The sequence below is a fragment of the Simochromis diagramma genome, unplaced genomic scaffold (genome assembly GCF_900408965.1).
Source record: "Simochromis diagramma unplaced genomic scaffold, fSimDia1.1 OVJJ01000602.1, whole genome shotgun sequence".
In the NCBI taxonomy this organism is placed as follows: Eukaryota; Metazoa; Chordata; class Actinopteri; order Cichliformes; family Cichlidae; genus Simochromis; species Simochromis diagramma.
Window position 1 is genome coordinate 5,937,449 of NW_024387040.1, and position 18,265 is coordinate 5,955,713.

Genomic DNA, 18,265 nt, shown 5'->3' on the forward strand with positions numbered 1-18,265 from the left:
TTATGTTTTGCTAGCATTTTATCTGAATCACAAATGCAGTGAATAAACAGAAAACCATTGACCGGGGATTCGGGGAGTGGTTTAATTCAAGAGCTAGTGCAAAAATGTGTGAACTGTAAAAATGCTGTAGAGCAATGGAAGACACAAATAAACCATGACACAAAATATTAGAACTTGTTTCAGGCACCATCTTGAAAATCTTCTATATACAATGCTGGGAGCATTCATAATGCATTCATAATGAAAGGACAGAAGCACACAGACATACTATGTCACTTGCTATCAACATTGTCATTATCACTCTTATGGCATCAAGATGGACAAAGTTTAAATCAAGTCTCATAAGACTATCCCGTAAAGCTGCTGAGAATCTAGTATATTTCAGGTGGGATTCACACAAAACTCACATAATAATGCACATTAATTATTAAACTTCTCCAGAGAATGGTGAATATAGTTGGCTACTTTTCCTCTCATTCACTTCATTCTTTCTTTGTCACTTTAAAGGCTCTCCACCAAACCGGCTTTTAAAAAGCTAAAATTATACAATGACCTAAAAGTGTCAGACACGTGTGAGTCAGCAGCTGTGGTATGTAAAAAAAACAAAACGAAAATTAGAGTCAAGTTATTTAGCTTTAAAATCTGGGTTTTAAATTCCATTTGGTTTTCTTTTTGCAAACAGGCCTACTGGGCATCCAGGAGCATGAGGTGCACAAACAGACTGGCAGAAGAAATGTTGTCCCCTCTCTTGTTGAGCACCGGGACATGGCGATATCCTGGAAAACAGGAAGCGAGCGTGAGCTTTGTCAGCAAAATGAGAAGCTGGTTCATAAAGCGTAGCACAAAAAAAAGATGCAAAACAATCACTTGAGCTATGATTTGCATGAATTTGTATCTGTTTAATTTCTGTGTTGTTGCGGTCCACACAGAAGAATTAAATAAGGGAGAAAAAGTATGTTTAAAGTGGAACTAAAGAAGATAATAATGTGATAATAGTGCACAAAGAAAGTCAAAGCTGTGAGCGAGCACTGAAAAGAGAGGATACTGTCTTAACACTTCGATATTTTAATTACCGCACAGACCATTTCAGTCATCGGCCTCTTCGAAAATTAGATTGTTGCTAACTCTGAGTTGGTGTCGCGTTGCTTTATCGTGTTAGCTTCATCAAATCTGTGAGCTTTCTTACCGTTCTGTACGCTGGTGAGTGGCAGACAGTACTGCCCGATAAAATCGTTCTGCGATGCTGTGTCGTGGTCCTCCAACAGAAATCGCACCAAGGCCAGCTCTGGCACACTGATGTCAAACTGGAATTTCTTATTCCACATAGGGTTGAATCCTGCAAGGACGAATATCTGTGTTTTTCTAAATTCTTTGAAAAAGTGTTTGACAAGTAAGTGCACTTATGCTATACTTGCACATATAACGCTCACCATTATTTTCAATGTGATGTGTTTCCTTGCTGGCATTGTCTGCCTGGACACCATGGATCTCCACCTTGACCAGAGGGTCTACAATGGATTTTTGCTTTTCCTTGTTGATTTTAGGTAACTGCTGAGCTGAGATCACCTGTTGAATTGTGAGACAAAAATGCACAGACGCAATCACGTGACAGTCCGACTACAGTCTACGTTCAGATCTGATTAGATATCTACAGCATGATGTCCAGCTTCCACAGCACGCTTCGATGCTTTCACCACCAGCATGATGATTAATCTGTTTATCAAGTGGTGGCATAATCAGTTGTTAAAAAAGGCTAAAAATCCACTTTCTTTATTTTAAGTGCTACTAGCTACTGTGCAGATCATAACTAATAATACAAAATGTAATAAAAGGACTTGAGGATTAAAAAACATTAAAAGTAGCTCCTCTTTTCAAGATAGGTTATGTCAGTAACTATTCAGCCAATGATTGTGTTAAAATTCATTTAAATAGCTGCAAGCTGGCAAACAAAGATAAAAGGATTCAAACTTCTAGGCCAGAGCTAGGGGAAATGATTAAACCTCATTAGCAAGTTGACACTACGCATACTGTAAACTTTGTGAACTTTGTTTTCTTTTAAAAGGAAATTCCACAGGACACCGTTAACCTCTAATATAGGCTTATCTTTCTGGAAAAAACTCCCACCATGACATGAAAGACCTTCTCCTTCAGCCACGACCCTTTGGTAAGTGCGTTGGGGTTAAACTGAGAGGACAGGCTTCTCTGAAATTCAGGTTTCAGGATGTAGCCGCAGAAGCCGTTCATCAGAAACCGTCCCTGGTTTAAGTGCATCTCCTTGGAGTTAGTCTGGAAGTTCAACGCCACTAAAAACCAAATCAAAGAGGAAAAAGCGTCAAACTGTTTCATTAGTTTTAATTGGTTTACGTTAGTTTGCTTGCTGCGTATTGGAGCACACCTATCTGGCAGCCAACGTTCCACATGGGCACTGGATTATAGTTGGAGGAGTCGGTTCTGGAGCCAGCAGGGTAGATCCTGCTGAGTTTGTCCATGTTGTGGTGCATGAAGGCAGTAGCTACAACAAGTTAAAGCAGATGTTTTTTTTAAACTGTGAGTTCTAGCATGGCAGTAAAATACAGTTAATGCAGCGTGCGTTTACCTGAGGTCTCAGCCAGGTTGAATGCTTTACTCTCCTTGAAGGACGACATTTCATAGAAGGCCTGGTTTTCTCTGGCGTGTTCAAAGCTGTTAAAGTGCACGCTCTTACAGTAGATGACGATGTCTGAGAGCTCTTTGTCGAGTTTGATATTTGATTTCTGAAACAAGAACAGAGAGACAAACGTGAAATCTGAAACTGAAAATTGTTATTTCAATTTCTTGCAAATGAGTAAAGAGCCTTTGGCACACCTTTGGTTTTTCTTTCTGGCTATTCTCCTTACACTCTGCAGCTTCGTCCTCCTCAGACACGGTGCCATCCTCTATCACGTTGTTATTGGTGAAGATCGAATCCAGTTTGTTCAGTCGTTTTCCCTTGATGAGGAACTTTCCCTTAAGTGCCTACAAAGAGACACAAAATGTTTTGTTGTGTCATTTATAACACTTAAGGTACACACGGTGCTGTGCTTTGGAAATCAAAGTTGCTTTGCTTAATATAGAAAGGCACACATTTAACTTTGTGACAACAGAGACTGCGTTCCTGATAGTCACCCTCCAAACAGCCAACAGACTAAAGCATAACTTAAATTTGTGTTGAGGCTGAAAATGCCACAGGCATCCACTTCATGGGAGCTGAATTTAAAATATTTTTATTTCCTCTCTCTCTCTCTATTTCTTGTCTTTTTCAGTTGTCAAGGTCTTCCAATCATTTTGCAGCAAATTCCCAAAGTAACACATAAAAGTGGGGGAAATAATGATTTGAGACCCCTGCCGAATTTGTAACTTTGCGTACTTACAAGGAAATGAACAATCTGTAATCTTTATGCTAGTTTCTTTTAATGGAAAGGGACAGACTGTTATTTAAAAAATCCAGAAAAAGTACAATAAGCAGAAGTTAGAAACTGATTCAGCCGTCATTGAGGGATGTTTTTAATCCCTTTTTATCCTCAACCAAAACACGACTTAGTACTTAGGTTCTTGTAGTTGGTCACCAGGTTTGCACATATCTCAGCAGGGGTTTTGGCATTCATCTTTACAAACACGCTCTAAATCTTTTAGCTTTCTTCCCAAAAAGTTTATTTTGGTTATCTGGATTTTCTTGTCTCCCACTCCCAATGAGTGACAAAACGTTTCTCGCACTGAAAACCCTACGCCCACTTTTGGGGATTTTCTTACCTGAAATTTTAGCTTTTTGGCAACTCAAATTTTCAGCTCCCTCTCCAGCTTTTCTGAAGGACTGAGGTCTGGAGACTGGGTAGGCCTCTCCGTGAGCTAATGTGCTTATTCTTTAGCCACTTATTTGTTGCCTTGACATAATGGTTTTGGTCACTGATTTGAATGCTGGGTCATTCCGGAAGACCCATCCTTATATATATTTTTTTATAAATATTCAGGGAAGGAGGTTGTCATCCAAGATTTAATGATATATGGCTCTGTCCATTGGCCCCTCAGTGAAGTGAAGTCATTCTGTACCCTTAGCAGAAAAACAGCCCCAAACATAAAGCTTCCACCTCCTTGCTTGACTGTGGGGATGGTGTTCTCTAGATCATAGTCACCATTTCTCCTGTGGAGAGGTTGGAATGGAAAAAAATTGTTTCTGTGGACAGGTGAGCTCTATACACATAAGAACCCAGTCAGTGGGAATCAGCATTGTGGCTGGGTTGTAGGTGATCAACACTTATTTCATGTATGACATGTAAATCTGTTTCTAGCATTTATTATTGTATTGTATTGTATTTGGAGACTAAATTCTGTTCACTAGAAGTCTCTGTTATCAAACAAGGTGTTGTCTCAAACACACTCACTCAGCTGTTACAGCAAATCATTAGCTACTCAGTAGGTGCAAAGCGAGACAAGCTTTATCTGAGGCTATAGATCGATGATGTCTTGTATCACATTAGCTTTGTTTCCTAAACAAAACTTGGGTCACGTTAAGGAAAACAGCAAAGTGAGAAATCTGGCACAGTAGCGTGTTAGGAATGAAAATGTTAAGGGGTGGTCTTCCTTTGGTGATTTTTTTTTATTAGGGTAAGGATCCCAAGATGATATATCGTATGTCATTGAATACAGATAATGGGTTCCACACCTCAGGTGATGGGAAGTTAGTTGGCATGGTGTCACCCAGAGGCTTTTTGACCAGAGCGTCACCCAGGAAGAAGACCAAATGACGGGCCATAAGCTTCTGTTGCTCAACTGTACAATGGTTCTCCAGAGACAGAATCACTGGGTACTGGGAAGTCTGGAAAACAAAGGGAACAATGTGAAGGTGAACTTCAGACCTTTTCCAGTTTCTAATGTGTTAAGGCGAGGAAAGGGCTGGGAATTCAATGCGGTCTCCAACATAGGCAGAGTAAAACATCCAAAGTCAGTGAATATCTCACGTACTTTGAAGGCGTAGTCTTTGATGGCTTTGATAACATCTTTGAAGAGCACTTTGGATGTGAGCGTATGGCCATGGTAAATAACAGGTTCTCCATTAGGCCCGTCCCAACAGTCCAGCTCCACGCATCGGCAACTCTTCATCAGCGCTCTGCAAGCAAAGAAAACATTCATGACCAATTAGTGATTTTACATCCCTGAAACTCATGAACTTTGCCTGTGAAAATAGAGAGATTCCTGCGCTGTGACTTCTGTTCCACCAAAAACTCCTGGATCCCAAAACAGTATTTTATAAAGGCCTAGGAACTACTAGGGTGGTCTAAAACAGGCATGGCAGAACTTCAGTTCAGTCTACCTGGAGGCTGATGCATATTTTTAAAAAATAAGCCATTAATATGATAAAAAACATCTATCCAAAGTAGCACATTTATTCCATGCTTCTATTTCACCTTTGTTTAATGCTGTCGGTATAAAAGTAATTCTGCAAAATTTACTTTATGTAGGCTTCTGTGCTGCTTGGCCCTTTGAGTTGGTCTGCCATCAGGTATGTGTTGTGTGAGGAGGAGATGTAGTAATGGTTGAGGGGCTGGTTCATGTCCTGATACACAGATCTGTGGGCTGGGTTCAAAATACAGCCGTCGTCCTGCTGCAGGTACATCAGGAAGCCATCTTTGGTCATGCGATTGTTCTGCTTTGCTGTGACACAAATGGATGAAAGTGTTGAGTGGAAAATTGCGTACAACACAGTTGAGTTAAAGCTTTAAGAATATGGTTACTATAATTTTATCATTCCCTGGTGTCCAGAGTAAGTCTACCTGTTTTATCCACTTCATATTTCTCAATCAGCCTGTGGGCGTCCTCTGCAGTCACCTGCTCCCGCTGCTCGTTCAGCAGAAAGTTCAGCAGGTCTCTGTCGCTCATCTGACCCTCTGTTTGAGCATATTTCCCATAAATGACATCAATCTCCTCACGGTGGGTCAGCATGTCGTAGAATTGCCTGATCTCTTCGCCTTCCAGGGTGCCTGAATTGGATGTGTCACATTTCTGTGCAACACAATCAGTGAATTATTTAACCAGATCTAACATTTTATGAAAGATTAACAGTGAATTTCAAAGATATATTTTGTAATTTTCTGACAAGGTCTCACCTTAAAAAGGTCCGCTGCGTATGAATCATCAACCTCAACATTGATCTGCCTCAAGAAGTGTTTCACCTCCTTTAGTGTCATCATGTTGTCGCCATTCTTGTCAGCCTTACGTATGCAGCTGAATATCCAGCTGGCATTCAGATGTAAGGATTTGATGTATTACGCACAAAAACATGCAAACGCATTTCTCTATTTAGGAGTTTGCTAAGGATACTGTTCGCTCTTCTTCTGGTTACTGAGGTTGTGCATGTTGTTGACGACCTTCTCCAGGCTGCTGACCCACTTATTTACATCTTCCGGAGATTCTGCCATCAGGTCGAGATTCTTCTTGCGCCCCTTGAAGATGATGGAGAAGCAGAGGTCTTCAACGCTGGCATCGGTGTATTTTTTAAGGCCCTCAGAGTGGCGGCCCTTTCGAACCGATTCAATGTCATCAATGGAGACTGTTTGGAGAGCGAAGGGGTGTTTGTTAGAAAGTGTGGCCCTGAGAAATCACTGAAGGTTAGTGTTTTAATAGCCTCAAAGTCAATATTTGGTAAGCCCATCTGTATTCTTCAATACAGCCTCTATCAAGACGATCCCACACTGCTTCAGTAATGTTGAGGAGAATGTTGCTCTGGAGAGGCCAATCCATGACTGTTAGTGTTCCAGTTTGTTATTTTCTATCCAGGTATGCTTTAATAGATTGGCAAAGTGTTTGGGATCACTGCCATGATAAAAAAAAAATGAAGCCATTGCCATTCAGATGCTTTGCAGATCAAAATCTGACATGACCACTGGCTGAAATGTAGCTCCAAACAAAATTTTTTCCTCTTTCTTAATAACCTGCTTTTTGGACACTTTTCATCTGCAGTAGATAGTTTTTTAGGTATTGCACGGTGGGTTAAAATCTCACTGTACTTTTCTCCATGCATAATTAATTTTAACAAGATCCTCAAAGTCACTGCTCGAACTGCTCCAGTTCCTCAAATTTTTTAAGGACACACTGCACACCATGCCAGGTTTTTAGCTAGTAGCTTGTTGGGAAAAGTTATTTGAAAACAATCATCGTGTACAAGGAGTGGACTGAGGAAAAGTGAAAAAGCAAAATATTTTTAAAAATTCAGGTATGACACCTCTAATCTATATCATAAAAAGCAAATTGTGATTATTTTAATATATTCATTCATCTGTAACCGGAAGGTCGCCGGTTCGATCCCTGGGCTCTCTGTCCTGGTCGTTGTGTCCTTGGGCAAGACACTTTACCCTACTTGCCTACTGGTGTTGGCCAGAGGGGCCGATGGCGCGATATGGCAGCCTCACTTCTGTCAGTCTGCCCCAGGGCAGCTGTAGCTACAACTGTAGCTGCCTCCACCAGTGTATGAATGTGAGAGTGAATGAATAGTGGTATTGTAAAGCGCTTTGGGTGCCTTGAAAAGCGCTATATAAATCCAATCCATTATTATTATTATTATTATTATTATTAACTGCTATGTTGTCTAAAATGTAACGTCTTTTATTTCTGGCATTAACAACAGCTATCAGGATGGTAGCATTCAGCCATTATTATCCCTTGACACACAGTCTTTCCTAAGATAAGTCCATATCTTGTGGCGGCCGACTTTTTTGTCCCAGTGGTTACAACTGAAACTGTTTTTCTATCTTATCTACAGGAAGGCTTTTGTCTCAGCACGCCACATCTGTTGCCTTCACTCACAAATCTGCAGCACAAAACTTACGTCTTCCAGGCAACTTTCTGCATGCACTGGTGGGACCCCGACAACATTTATGAATCAAAGGCTGACTTTTTGATCATTTATGTGTGTAAAAAATGCATAATGTGGTACCAAGAAAGTGCTACCGTTGCTTTTTTAGCAAGCATTGTCTATTTACAGGACATCAAAACTATCATAACATTTTTGTTATATTTTTGATCACTATAAAGGCTTAGCCAATGGCCTTCACAAACTCTTGAAAGCAGCTAAATGCTGCACCATGTTCACGAGCTAGTCACTATCTTTTTTTGGTACTAGACAGTGTGTAAACAGTTGGCTTATCAGAGCTTTTCTGTGGAAACAGATGAATCCTGCTGAAAACAGAGCTCTTGACTCAACACTGTAGGCCATAAAAGCAAAAAATTAGGTAAAAGACGCTAAAATGGTCAACCAAGTTGAGTTGGGCAATAATTTCATTACAGATAATCCTTTAAATACTTGCTAGGATGAAAAAAAATGATTTATGCAGATTAATCTGTAATAGACTATTTACAACATTGCAACAGCAAGTCTTCATGAATGTCCTGCTGTCAGACATGCTACTAAATCATGTTTATAATAAACCAGATTGAGCCATTTTACCCAAACAGTCTTAATGTTTAAGAGTCGTTTTTAGGCCTAACAGATGGGTTCTCCAACATTTTTGTTGTTATCTCCTGTAAACCTGAATTCTTTTGCAACACAAACCCACTCCAGATTTGATTTTGACTTTACTGCACTTTAAAACATTTTTACACAATCTGACCTCTCCTGAACCTCTTTTCAAACACATGCACCCATACAATCAAAGTGTCTCGGACTAAAATGTTTATCTATATCACCCATACAAAGACAACATACATACACAAAAGGTCACTGCACACTGATGCAGCCAATGCATCGGAGGCCAGCTCTATTGTTGTGCAATAGAGCTGGCCTTAATGTACGGAAGAGCATGCACTGCCGCGTGTGATGTCATTGCACTACACAGCAGCACAGGCCCTTGTAACAAAACAGCAAAAGACTCCAGGCTTAGCCATGAGGCCATATATTATGGCTGGGCCACAATCACTCCACATCTACTCCCTGCATCCCAAAGTTAGAGATTTAGATTCCTTCATTCTACTTTGAAGGAATCTAAAGTTCAAAATAGGTAAAAACAAAAACAACACATTGAGGGGGCAGTGGAGTGAAACACACCCATGTTTTCCAAGCCCTGCCTCAGCTGATTGCTGGATGACTAAAATACCTTAAAAGCACTCAGCAGAAAAGGGAGTGTTTGGTTGATCTGTGCATGCACATTATCTCCAACAAAACAGAGGTTGTGAATTTGGACCAATTTCAGGGAATCCCATCTGGAGAGACTTGCCACAATGTCCAAGTCGTGTTATCCGTGTCACGCAGACATTGTTCGAATACCACATGAAATGTTTACACAAAGAGAGTTTTGTGAAGGCCTGACGAAAGTTCACTCTGTTGTTTCTAACAGTCTTTTCCTCAAAGGGAAGTTTGAGTTAAGGGTTAGATAGCCGTGCCAGTGAGCGAACAAACAAAACAAAAAGAACAACTTTGAATGACAGTCACTCTATGTTCCAGTGCTCACCTGTAATTATTAGAAAAAGGTCATAATACAATGAGTTTCCTTCTTAGGGTGGCTGGAATCCACATTAGAAAGAGTAAGGACCTTGAACATCCAGAGGGAGCTTTGAGTACAGCTGTTAAATACCAGTTTGGGCATCTAATTAGGATGTCTCATGGGCAGTTTGCTTTGGAGGTTTTCCAGGCTTTCCCAACTGGAAGGAAAACCCAGGGTGGAACCCAGAATCCACTAGAGCGATTATATATCTCATCTGGCCTGGGAAAGCTCCCCTAGGAGGAAGGATACGCACAAAATAATCGATTGATAGATTAATGGATCAGTTATTGAGTGGATCAGTGGATGGATCAATAGATGGATTAAAACCTCGTTAAATTGCCCAAACTAAGCTATGCTGTCAGTGACATAAGTAGGCTAAGCCAGCTTTTCAAGCTGACAAATTTGACTTGAGTAAAGCACAGCAGCAGATGCTCTCATGAAAAATATGGTAAAAAAAAAACAATACATGCTGTCCTCCCACAATCTCCTCTATTTTAATCAAAGCGCTTTAGAGCTGACTGGTAAATGCAGCTGGAGCCCACAGGAAAGCAATAAAATAGCAGCTTATTTCCGCAAACAAAGAAATTCCTGTGTAGGCCCATCTGTAAGAAAGCTTGGTAACGTTAGAAAACATCGTGTTTGTAAAGAGAATATTAGAGTCATTATTCTCAGTGTTTGTTCAAGGCTCAAGTGCAGGGCAGAGGTGAGCTCGGAAACCTGAGCTACCTGAGTCCCAGTGGATGCACACATGCTGTACATTCACAGCCAGACAGTGGCTCACTGAACCGAAAACCTAAGGAAAATAGTCTCTCTAACACACACAGACAAACATACAGTTGGGAGTCACACTAGCATTTCCCAGTCCGGCTTTCGCCACACCACAGTACCTATCAGCATGGAGCTGTTTTCACACATATTCACTACTATTGTCATATGAGGGCGTGCTTGTGTGTGTGTGTGCTGTAAGAGAATACGCTTTTGTTAAGATCTGAAAGGAGAGCTCTTAGCAGACAGAATAATAGAAGAGCGGTCTGCGGGTCAAAAAGGTAGATGTTCTCATCAGACTAAAATAATTTAAATGGAACACAGAACTTGTACATGGACCTGCAACAGACTGGAGGCCTGTCCGGGATATGTGGAAGACAATGGCTGGCTGGATGGAACGCTGGGCATGTAAATATACAAACATATATAATAAAGTAGGCACAGAGGTTACACTCACAGGTGTGGTTTTGCTTGAATGCTTTTTTCGACTCATGCGAAAAGGTCTGGCAGTCTTCCTCCAGTTTGAAGTAGCGGCCATGCTTCCAGGATTTTGAGCGAACCTTGACCAGTTTTCCTCCCAACAACAAGAACTGGAGATCTGAATCTCCCTCCAAACCTGTGGGTGTGAGGACAAAAGGAGCAGTCACGCAAGTTTCTGCCTTCTGTATTTTAAAATATACATAAAGTACACTTGGTTAGATATTGCAATAAACTGAGCATTAATAGCAGAAGTAAATAAATGTTCTAAATAAAACTGATCAATATGCTATCAATACTTGCAATTTTAGCCATGTTTAATATGAGGATGCACCAGTTTAACAGTATATGTGACAGAAAATGAAGATAAGCATTATTAGTTACACCTTAAATTAATTTATAGGTCCCATATGGCTGTCATACACGAGTACCAACAAAGACTTTTGGAACCATCTATATCTAGAATAAAATCTAAGCTATGTGCAGTCCTGTGTCTTTTTTATCCCCAGCACACCTGTCGTACTGTAGTACAGTGCAGTGTATCACAACATTTCAGACAAGTAGAGACAATAGCCTATCATTCAGGTGCAGCAATTTTCTGAGTGTTGCATTCTGGGAAGGGTGTGTGCTATCATCCGAATGAATGACTCAAAGCATATTTGTTAATCAGTGCTGGCGTTTATCAGTGTAAAAGTGTTTGTTTCACACAGCTTTATGAATTATAAAATTCTCTCTAGCTGAGACTGAGAATATGCAACACTTTCTAAGTAAACAAAGGGCATTTGAGGATAACACATTAAATACGACTCAGAAGGGAGTGTTTTTATGGCTGTGGGCAGGATCGCAGCATAACAGACATTTCTTTTTCGCCCAGATCACACCACAAGCCCACAGAGGCTGTTTATGAGTCTCTGGCCTCTCTGCAGCCAGGGAGGAGGACTGGCCAGCGCTGCACCACCCCTGCCCAGTCAGGCTTTCTGTTGGAGGCTTTGCTCTGAGCACCTTCTACGTGTTTGTCAAGCCCCTTTTCTTGTGATCTACTTCACTGTGAAGAAGAGCAGCCCGCTTTCAGTCATCCAACAGCTTCATGTTACGAAAGCAGGCGCTGACATGTTCCTTACGCATCAAACTTCTCTGTTTGCATTTTTTTTAAGCAAATTAATCAGTTTCAGATGGGAAGAGCTCTTTACTGTGTGCAGCCAATTACACAAGCTAGCACAAGAAAATTCCAAGAACTGTGAAGTGAGAGGGAGGCGTGATGGCACAAGTTCACGTCATATGTTTGGATGCCAAACAACCCCCTTGCCATAAATAAAAAGACTAGTTTGACGATCAAAAAGTGAGTCTTTGTCACAGTGGAAAACCATTCCCACACAGCACAATGTCATGTGACCTGAGTAGGGAATGTGACTATTTCAAACAATTATATTTTCTTACAAAAACACGTGTAGAACATGGTTTTTAATTGCTTAACAGGAATGCAGTGTTGTTAGATTACGACTGTGTTATAAATGACACAATAAAATGGAAAGAAATTTAGATATAAATACTGTGCTGCCCTCCTCTGTGCAGATGACTAATACCCAGGAAACTATGCTGTCTAGAAGGGGAAACAATAAGAGACAGAAACCCGAGAATCGAACACCGCAGAGGTTTTCCCCTCAGCTCACGAAGTCTTATTGAAGTTTAGCACATCCTGTGTCTGTAGTCTCATTTGTCACCTCGTTTTCAGCTCCATCACACAGACCCTTACGCTGCAACTTCCCTAACGTCAAAGAATTTACCGCTCCAGGCAACGAGGAAGCTACCATAAAGCGTTAGAGTGCACGGATCAAAACACAAACCATATGTTTATTCTCAACGTCACGACAGAAACATTTATCGTCCAAGGCTGCACGTGATTGGTGATTTTTTTCCTCTTATTTGAAGATATAAAGTTTCGCAAAATCCATGTTATCCAAACATTACGCGCACGCGCCTGCCAATGTTGGCAAAACAGTCGAAGGCGTCTCAAGCGCGTTTGCACCTTTGGAGGACTCACCCAGGCGTTTTCCGTTCTCCTTCGCAACTTTTTTCAGGTGTTCCAGAAATGCTTGTTCCTCGGATTTTGTCCTTTTTGGCCGTTTATGAAAACAAGACATCTCGGATAAACGTTCTTGTTTACCCCGGTGGGATAAAGAGACTGGCCGGTCGGGTCGATGCTCGGCGTTAAAGAGAAGCAACACGTAGATCTCCCCTCATGGGGCGGGTCCCAAAAATATTCTGTTTCTGTGTTAGAGCTGCAGTAACTTTGCTTACCTGTCCTTGTTTGCACACTCTGAAGGAACCGTTCAGCGCTATGAGGGTGTGAGTCTGCTCTCACCTAACCTGTAATCTTAGTGATAAACTTTTTAAAAACTTCTAATGGTCGGAAACACATCTGACTGACTTAAGTGGGCCATCACTCTCACAGAGTGAGGTTTGTCTGCAATAATAAAAGGTCTTGTGCGCTTAAAGAAGAATTTTGCGGTTGCTTATACAGAGGTAAAAGGTTACAATATGCCTTTAAATAAATTTCTATGTAAAAAAAAAAAAAGCAGTACGCGTTTTACACATCACTATTTTCATGTCTTGACGGGCTGCTAGCTGCTTCCAAACACAAATAAAAGAATTGTTATAAATCTATACGTTTATGAATATTTTACGTAATAACCATTTTAGTAATGAGATGTGAAACAGCGCCATCGTAAGGGAAAAGCGGATTGGCCTGTAGTTTAAAAAATTGCAAATTTAAATAGGATATTTAAAGAGCGAGGGATGTTTTAATATCCACAAGGATGTATAAGAACTGCAGCTCATCGATAAAAACCTGTGCTACCTGATCAACGATCTCTGGGTGTGGTTAGAAAGCAAAGTGAAAAATTAGATGAAACGTAACACCTGCAATACATTCAATATTATTCGTTCAGCTCGATGAAACGTGTCATTGTCGTGGTAACAGAAACATTCACGATGCCAAAACCAGGAGCACACCTCAGTGTTTTGGATGGCAAATGTGCGTTGAAAGAAAACCAACAGAAAGCAACCAAGGAACGTGAGAAATTGTGAAGCATTTCTCTAACCAAGAAACCACAATGTTTTTTTGTTTAGAAGCACTGGCTCCTTTTTTTATTTTATGATATATATGTATAAGTATTAAAAGCTCCTGTTGATTAATATTTGTTATTTTTGTCTCAATTTTAGACATTAGACAGGAGACGTTGTTATTTATTGAGGAGAGAAAAAAGAAAACAGACCCAACTTTCATTCAAACATCAAAAACAAACATGGGTTTGGTGAAGCTTGCTTAATAGTGCTCTAACTGGCACAAAATCGATAAATCAAACACATTAAAAAACGTGCGCTTTTTAGTACAAGTAGACTAAATCAGTGCGCTCACACGCACAGATTTTTGAGCAACTCACCAAGTTTGCTGGATGTGCCATTGAGGTCCATTTTTATATCAGCTAATAGAAATCACCATGTGCAGTGCAGCAGTTCCCGGGCTGAATAACAGGAGCTATCCTGGGCATAAAACGTATCTTTTTGCCCTGTGGAGGAATAAATCCTGTCCGCGGTGCCCTCCACACAGTGTGCAGTGAATGCCAACCCACTTGGGACGCTCTTGCGTGCTTTCGATTCCACACCCACTGCAACACCGGTCGGACAAGTAAAGCACTGTGAATATTCTTATGTCTTCTTACAGTGAAAATTACACATGTGGAAAGAAATACTAATTTTGTTTTCATAAAGTCAAACTTAAACCTCCAGATAGTTTTATAATGTAGCAGCATCGACCTGATTGCCATTGTGCGTTATTTGTGCCATTCTGGCACCCAAAGTGTGATGTGATTTATTCAGGGTTTTGCCCCAGTCTGGTACAGAACTGCCATTTAAAGCCCTCGTGCTTTAGCCTATACCTCTTTGCACTGTAGGGTTAGTGTTGTCATTACTCCACAGCATACCACCTCCATGTCATCGTCACTTCGGTTTTCTTTTTAAAAACACATCTGATCTCGAAATCTCACTCTAAAGCCTTCTGACCTCAACACACAACGAGAACTGCTCTAAAGAAACAGGTTGAGCAGTGGAAAAAGAAAAACAAGCAGAACCAGATTTTCATTCTCACAGAGTCAATCTCTTGTGCACGCAAGAATGCTCCTGATCAATTGTGTGTGGGGGTTTGGGTGTGTGTGTGTGTGTTTGCTTGTGTGTGTGTGTCACTTAATGTGGATGCTTTGCTTTGAAACATAGGTAAATAGTGTTTGCTTGTTGCACAGACTCCTTTTAGTTGTTGACAGATCTCTCTTTGTGCCGCTTTATTATGAGAGTCTCCCTGTTTTCTCTGGCCTGTGAGCCCTTGTGTTCGAGCATGTCTTGTGGGCAAAAAAAAAAAAATGCCTGACAAACCACAAGGAGGTACAAAGCCAGCCTCACAATTGGCCCTTTGACAATCCCACTTGAGCACCATATGAGCTGATCGACACAGTGAAAGATTTTGTTCTGGAATCGTTGGCCTCTTCAACTCAAACGACTTTCAAATGTGTTTAAATAATACTGCTTGGTGCAGCAGCTATTTCGAGTGACACAGACGCATGCCCACACTTTAATGCTTTGAAATGCAGCTTGCATTACACAAACAGCTAAAACCTGTTTGTTTTTTTATCTTCCCACGTTGCACAATGACAGACAGCTTTTTTTTTCCTACGAAGTTTCTTGGAAAACTAATTGCATGTGTACAGAAGAGACAATATGATAGTGTGGTATGTGCTTGTTGTGTTTTGGGTATATCTGGTTTCATCGGGTGGTTTATTGTCTCAGACTGTTCACTGTATCAGAGCCAACAGAAAATAAGAGGGATTTTATCAAATTCATTCAACTTTATCAAACGCTGAAAGAGTCCTGTCATCTGGAAACTACTGCTTAGACTCTTTGAGTTTAAAAATGATGAGCTTCACACTTTAAGTTGCTTCGGTCAGTCATCCAAAGCAACTGACATTGCTCAAGAGAGGTGGAGAAGAAAATGTAGCCAGGGTGGAGTGAGTGATTGTCAGGGGTGATTTGAAACAGAAGTGAAAGGGCAGGTTTACAAGATGGATGTAGTGAAGACACCTGACACCTGACGCAGGTTCAGGTGTCACAGAGGAAGATGCTAAGGATAGGGCGAGATGGAGGCAGATAATATGCTCTGGCATCCCCTAAAGGGACTGCGGTCAAGTGAGCCTTCATATGCAAAGTCACCGTCAAGCTAGCCGCACCCCCAGCCGCAAACACAATGTTGTTGCACTTTTCTTACGCATGTTACGGTACGGGTGCCGACTGCCTTAGAAACACAGAGTCTTCTGTATCCTGCCATTTTCACTATTTTACCTCTCAATCCAACTTCAAGTTTTGAAGTATTAGCAGTTGATATATATAATATAAATTAATTTCTGATTCCTGCACTATGCATTGGAAATTTAAAAACAACAACAACACGTTTATATATCCTGTAAGAGTTGATAATATATTTCCAAAGCAATATCTTCTCACTATACTGTACATTCCTCTTCACCCTGACCTGATCCCCAACTAAGTAAAATTGCTGCACTGTATTTTTGATTATGTGTGGGGTTTTTTGTTTGTTTGTTTGTTTTTTTATTACAGGAAAACTGTTAAAGGTGACGCAAATATTTCACTGGATTCTTACTCTGGATCACCCTCACTCTTCCTCCTCTGGCTCACAGCCCAAAGAACTGTATGATTTCTGAGAAAATTACAGTACTGTGCTTTGAATATTCTCAACTTTGAACTGATATTAATAATAATGAGGTATATTTTATTGATCCCCGTGGGGAAATTACTCTCTCTGCATTTAATCCATTCACTCAGTGAAGCGGTGGGCAGCCACTAACCAGGCGTCCGGGGAGCAGTGTGTAGGGATGGTACCTTCCTCGGGGGGTACCTCAGCGTAGCTGTTCAGTGGAACCGAATCCCTGTCCTTCAGATCGTGGGGCGACCATGCTATCTACTGAGCTATCCCGGTCCCGGCTTTAAACTAAAACTGCAAAGGGTGGCACAAATATTTCACTGGATTCTTACTGTAGTTTACCCTCACTTACCCTTCCAGCTCACAGCCCAATGAATTGTATGGTTTCAGAGAAATTTAATAGTAAACTCTATCCCAATTACATTGGACAGAGTTTACTATCCTGAAGTGTTGTTCGTGGCTGAAAGGGTGAATCAGTTAGAGGCAGAAGGAGCTCTGCTGCTTTACAAGTGTGGAATGAAGCAACTGTGATGAGTTGTCACCTTTTGTGGCATGCTCCACTCCCACTGGTAAGCAAACTGAAGAGGATCAACACTGATGCAGGGGCGGATCTAGAGAGGTGGCATGGGGTGGCATGTGCTGCCCTAAAATGATCTCTTAATACTCCTAATGCCACTTTAGCTTTGCATATGACAGTGTTCTTTATTAAAATAAGATAGCATTAACACTTTGAGCCCAGCAACAATTACAGCTGAATATACATTCTAAAATTGAATATATTGCATAATTGTACCCCCCTTCCACCATTAACAAATGGTGTTATGAGTGTTGTGAGTGAGTGTTATTAACCCTCTGTGTGCTGCAACTCCAAATCACATGACCGACATGTGAAGCTGACATAGCAACAAGCTGCAGCCACCCTGAGTCTCTATTTTATCTCGTGTTGAAAGTTCTTACTTCAAAGTACATCAGTTTTAAAATTTTAATGACAGGCCACTAAATCCAGAGCAATGATTAATTTTTTTATAAGCGGTTAAAAAAAAGTAAAGAAAGAAAAAAAGCCACCTCTTTCCTATTGGTGGAAAAATGTACCATGTCGACCTGTTAAAAAAAATGGCAAAATGCGAGATTTGGTTGTTGAGGAAGAGGGGAAAGTTTGGGGAGTTTGGGCAACAAGAGCTAACGAGTGAGAGAGTTTTGAAATGATAGATAGCTGTGGAGTTGTGTTGGGAGTGTGTAGTTAGTACATTGTGTTGTCTTGTGTAGTCAGTGTGTAGTCTAAGAAGCTTCTTTAAGTTGCTTGAAGACTGGATGACTGAGAACCTTCACAGACATAGTCAGTGTGTAATGTATTTGCTGTTTTGTTGTGTGCCAGTGAGGTTATTAATGAAATAAGACAATTTGCAGGTGCAAAAGACCTCAGCCCAGCAAATGATGAAAAACATTTGTTCATGACAGTGCAGATTTCTGACATTTTGTGTAAATGTAAGCAACAATTTGAATTTTTCTAACAGAAAACAGTGTGAAACCTAAGTTAGACTTGTGTTTGTAAATGAATCGCCCCATGTTGTGTAGCTTTCTGGATTTTATACTTATTGGGATACATATTTATTTATTATTTTTTGTAACTGAGATGTTTAATTATGTGGGATACAGAAAATAATTAAGTTATAGATTATATTATGTGTTTAAAAAACGCTTTGATTTTTCCACCTCATTTGATTTCCATGCCACCACAAGAAAATTTCTCTAGATCCGCCCCTGCACT

At 40.6% G+C, this 18,265-nt stretch overlaps 1 protein-coding gene across 2 annotated transcripts; it reads right to left on the minus strand.

Moving 5' to 3' along the window:
• Positions 1 to 68: 68 nt before the first annotated feature.
• On the minus strand, positions 69 to 14,347 carry plcd1a (phospholipase C, delta 1a). Of its 2 annotated transcripts, none has more exons than XM_040043953.1 (15): positions 14,174 to 14,347; positions 10,711 to 10,869; positions 6,334 to 6,562; positions 6,120 to 6,249; positions 5,787 to 6,015; positions 5,466 to 5,667; positions 4,978 to 5,122; positions 4,679 to 4,831; positions 2,845 to 2,994; positions 2,597 to 2,753; positions 2,396 to 2,512; positions 2,125 to 2,303; positions 1,431 to 1,566; positions 1,187 to 1,336; positions 69 to 776 (listed from the first exon to the last, which is right to left on the minus strand). In XM_040043953.1, exons 1-15 carry the CDS (start codon positions 14,202 to 14,204, stop codon positions 685 to 687), a joined length of 2,259 nt encoding a protein of 752 aa, XP_039899887.1. In that variant the 5' UTR covers positions 14,205 to 14,347; the 3' UTR covers positions 69 to 684. The 2 variants fall into 2 exon arrangements, with proteins under 2 accessions (XP_039899887.1, XP_039899886.1); XM_040043952.1 differs by lacking the exon at positions 14,174 to 14,347 and adding an exon at positions 12,772 to 13,259.
• Between the last annotated feature and the right edge of the window lie 3,918 nt (positions 14,348 to 18,265).

What these genes read in the sequence shown, in the direction of transcription:
- plcd1a (XM_040043952.1), bottom strand. Translation starts at nt 12,871, where the DNA reads ATGTCTTGTTTTCATAAACGGCCAAAAAGGACAAAATCCGAGGAACAA. An exon ending in TCAAAGACTACGCCTTCAAA is followed by an intron (nt 4,832 to 4,977) that starts GTACGTGAGATA and finishes TTTGTTTTCCAG; the next exon opens with ACTTCCCAGTACCCAGTGAT. An exon ending in ACTCACCAGCGTACAGAACG is followed by an intron (nt 777 to 1,186) that starts GTAAGAAAGCTC and finishes CCTGTTTTCCAG; the next exon opens with GATATCGCCATGTCCCGGTG.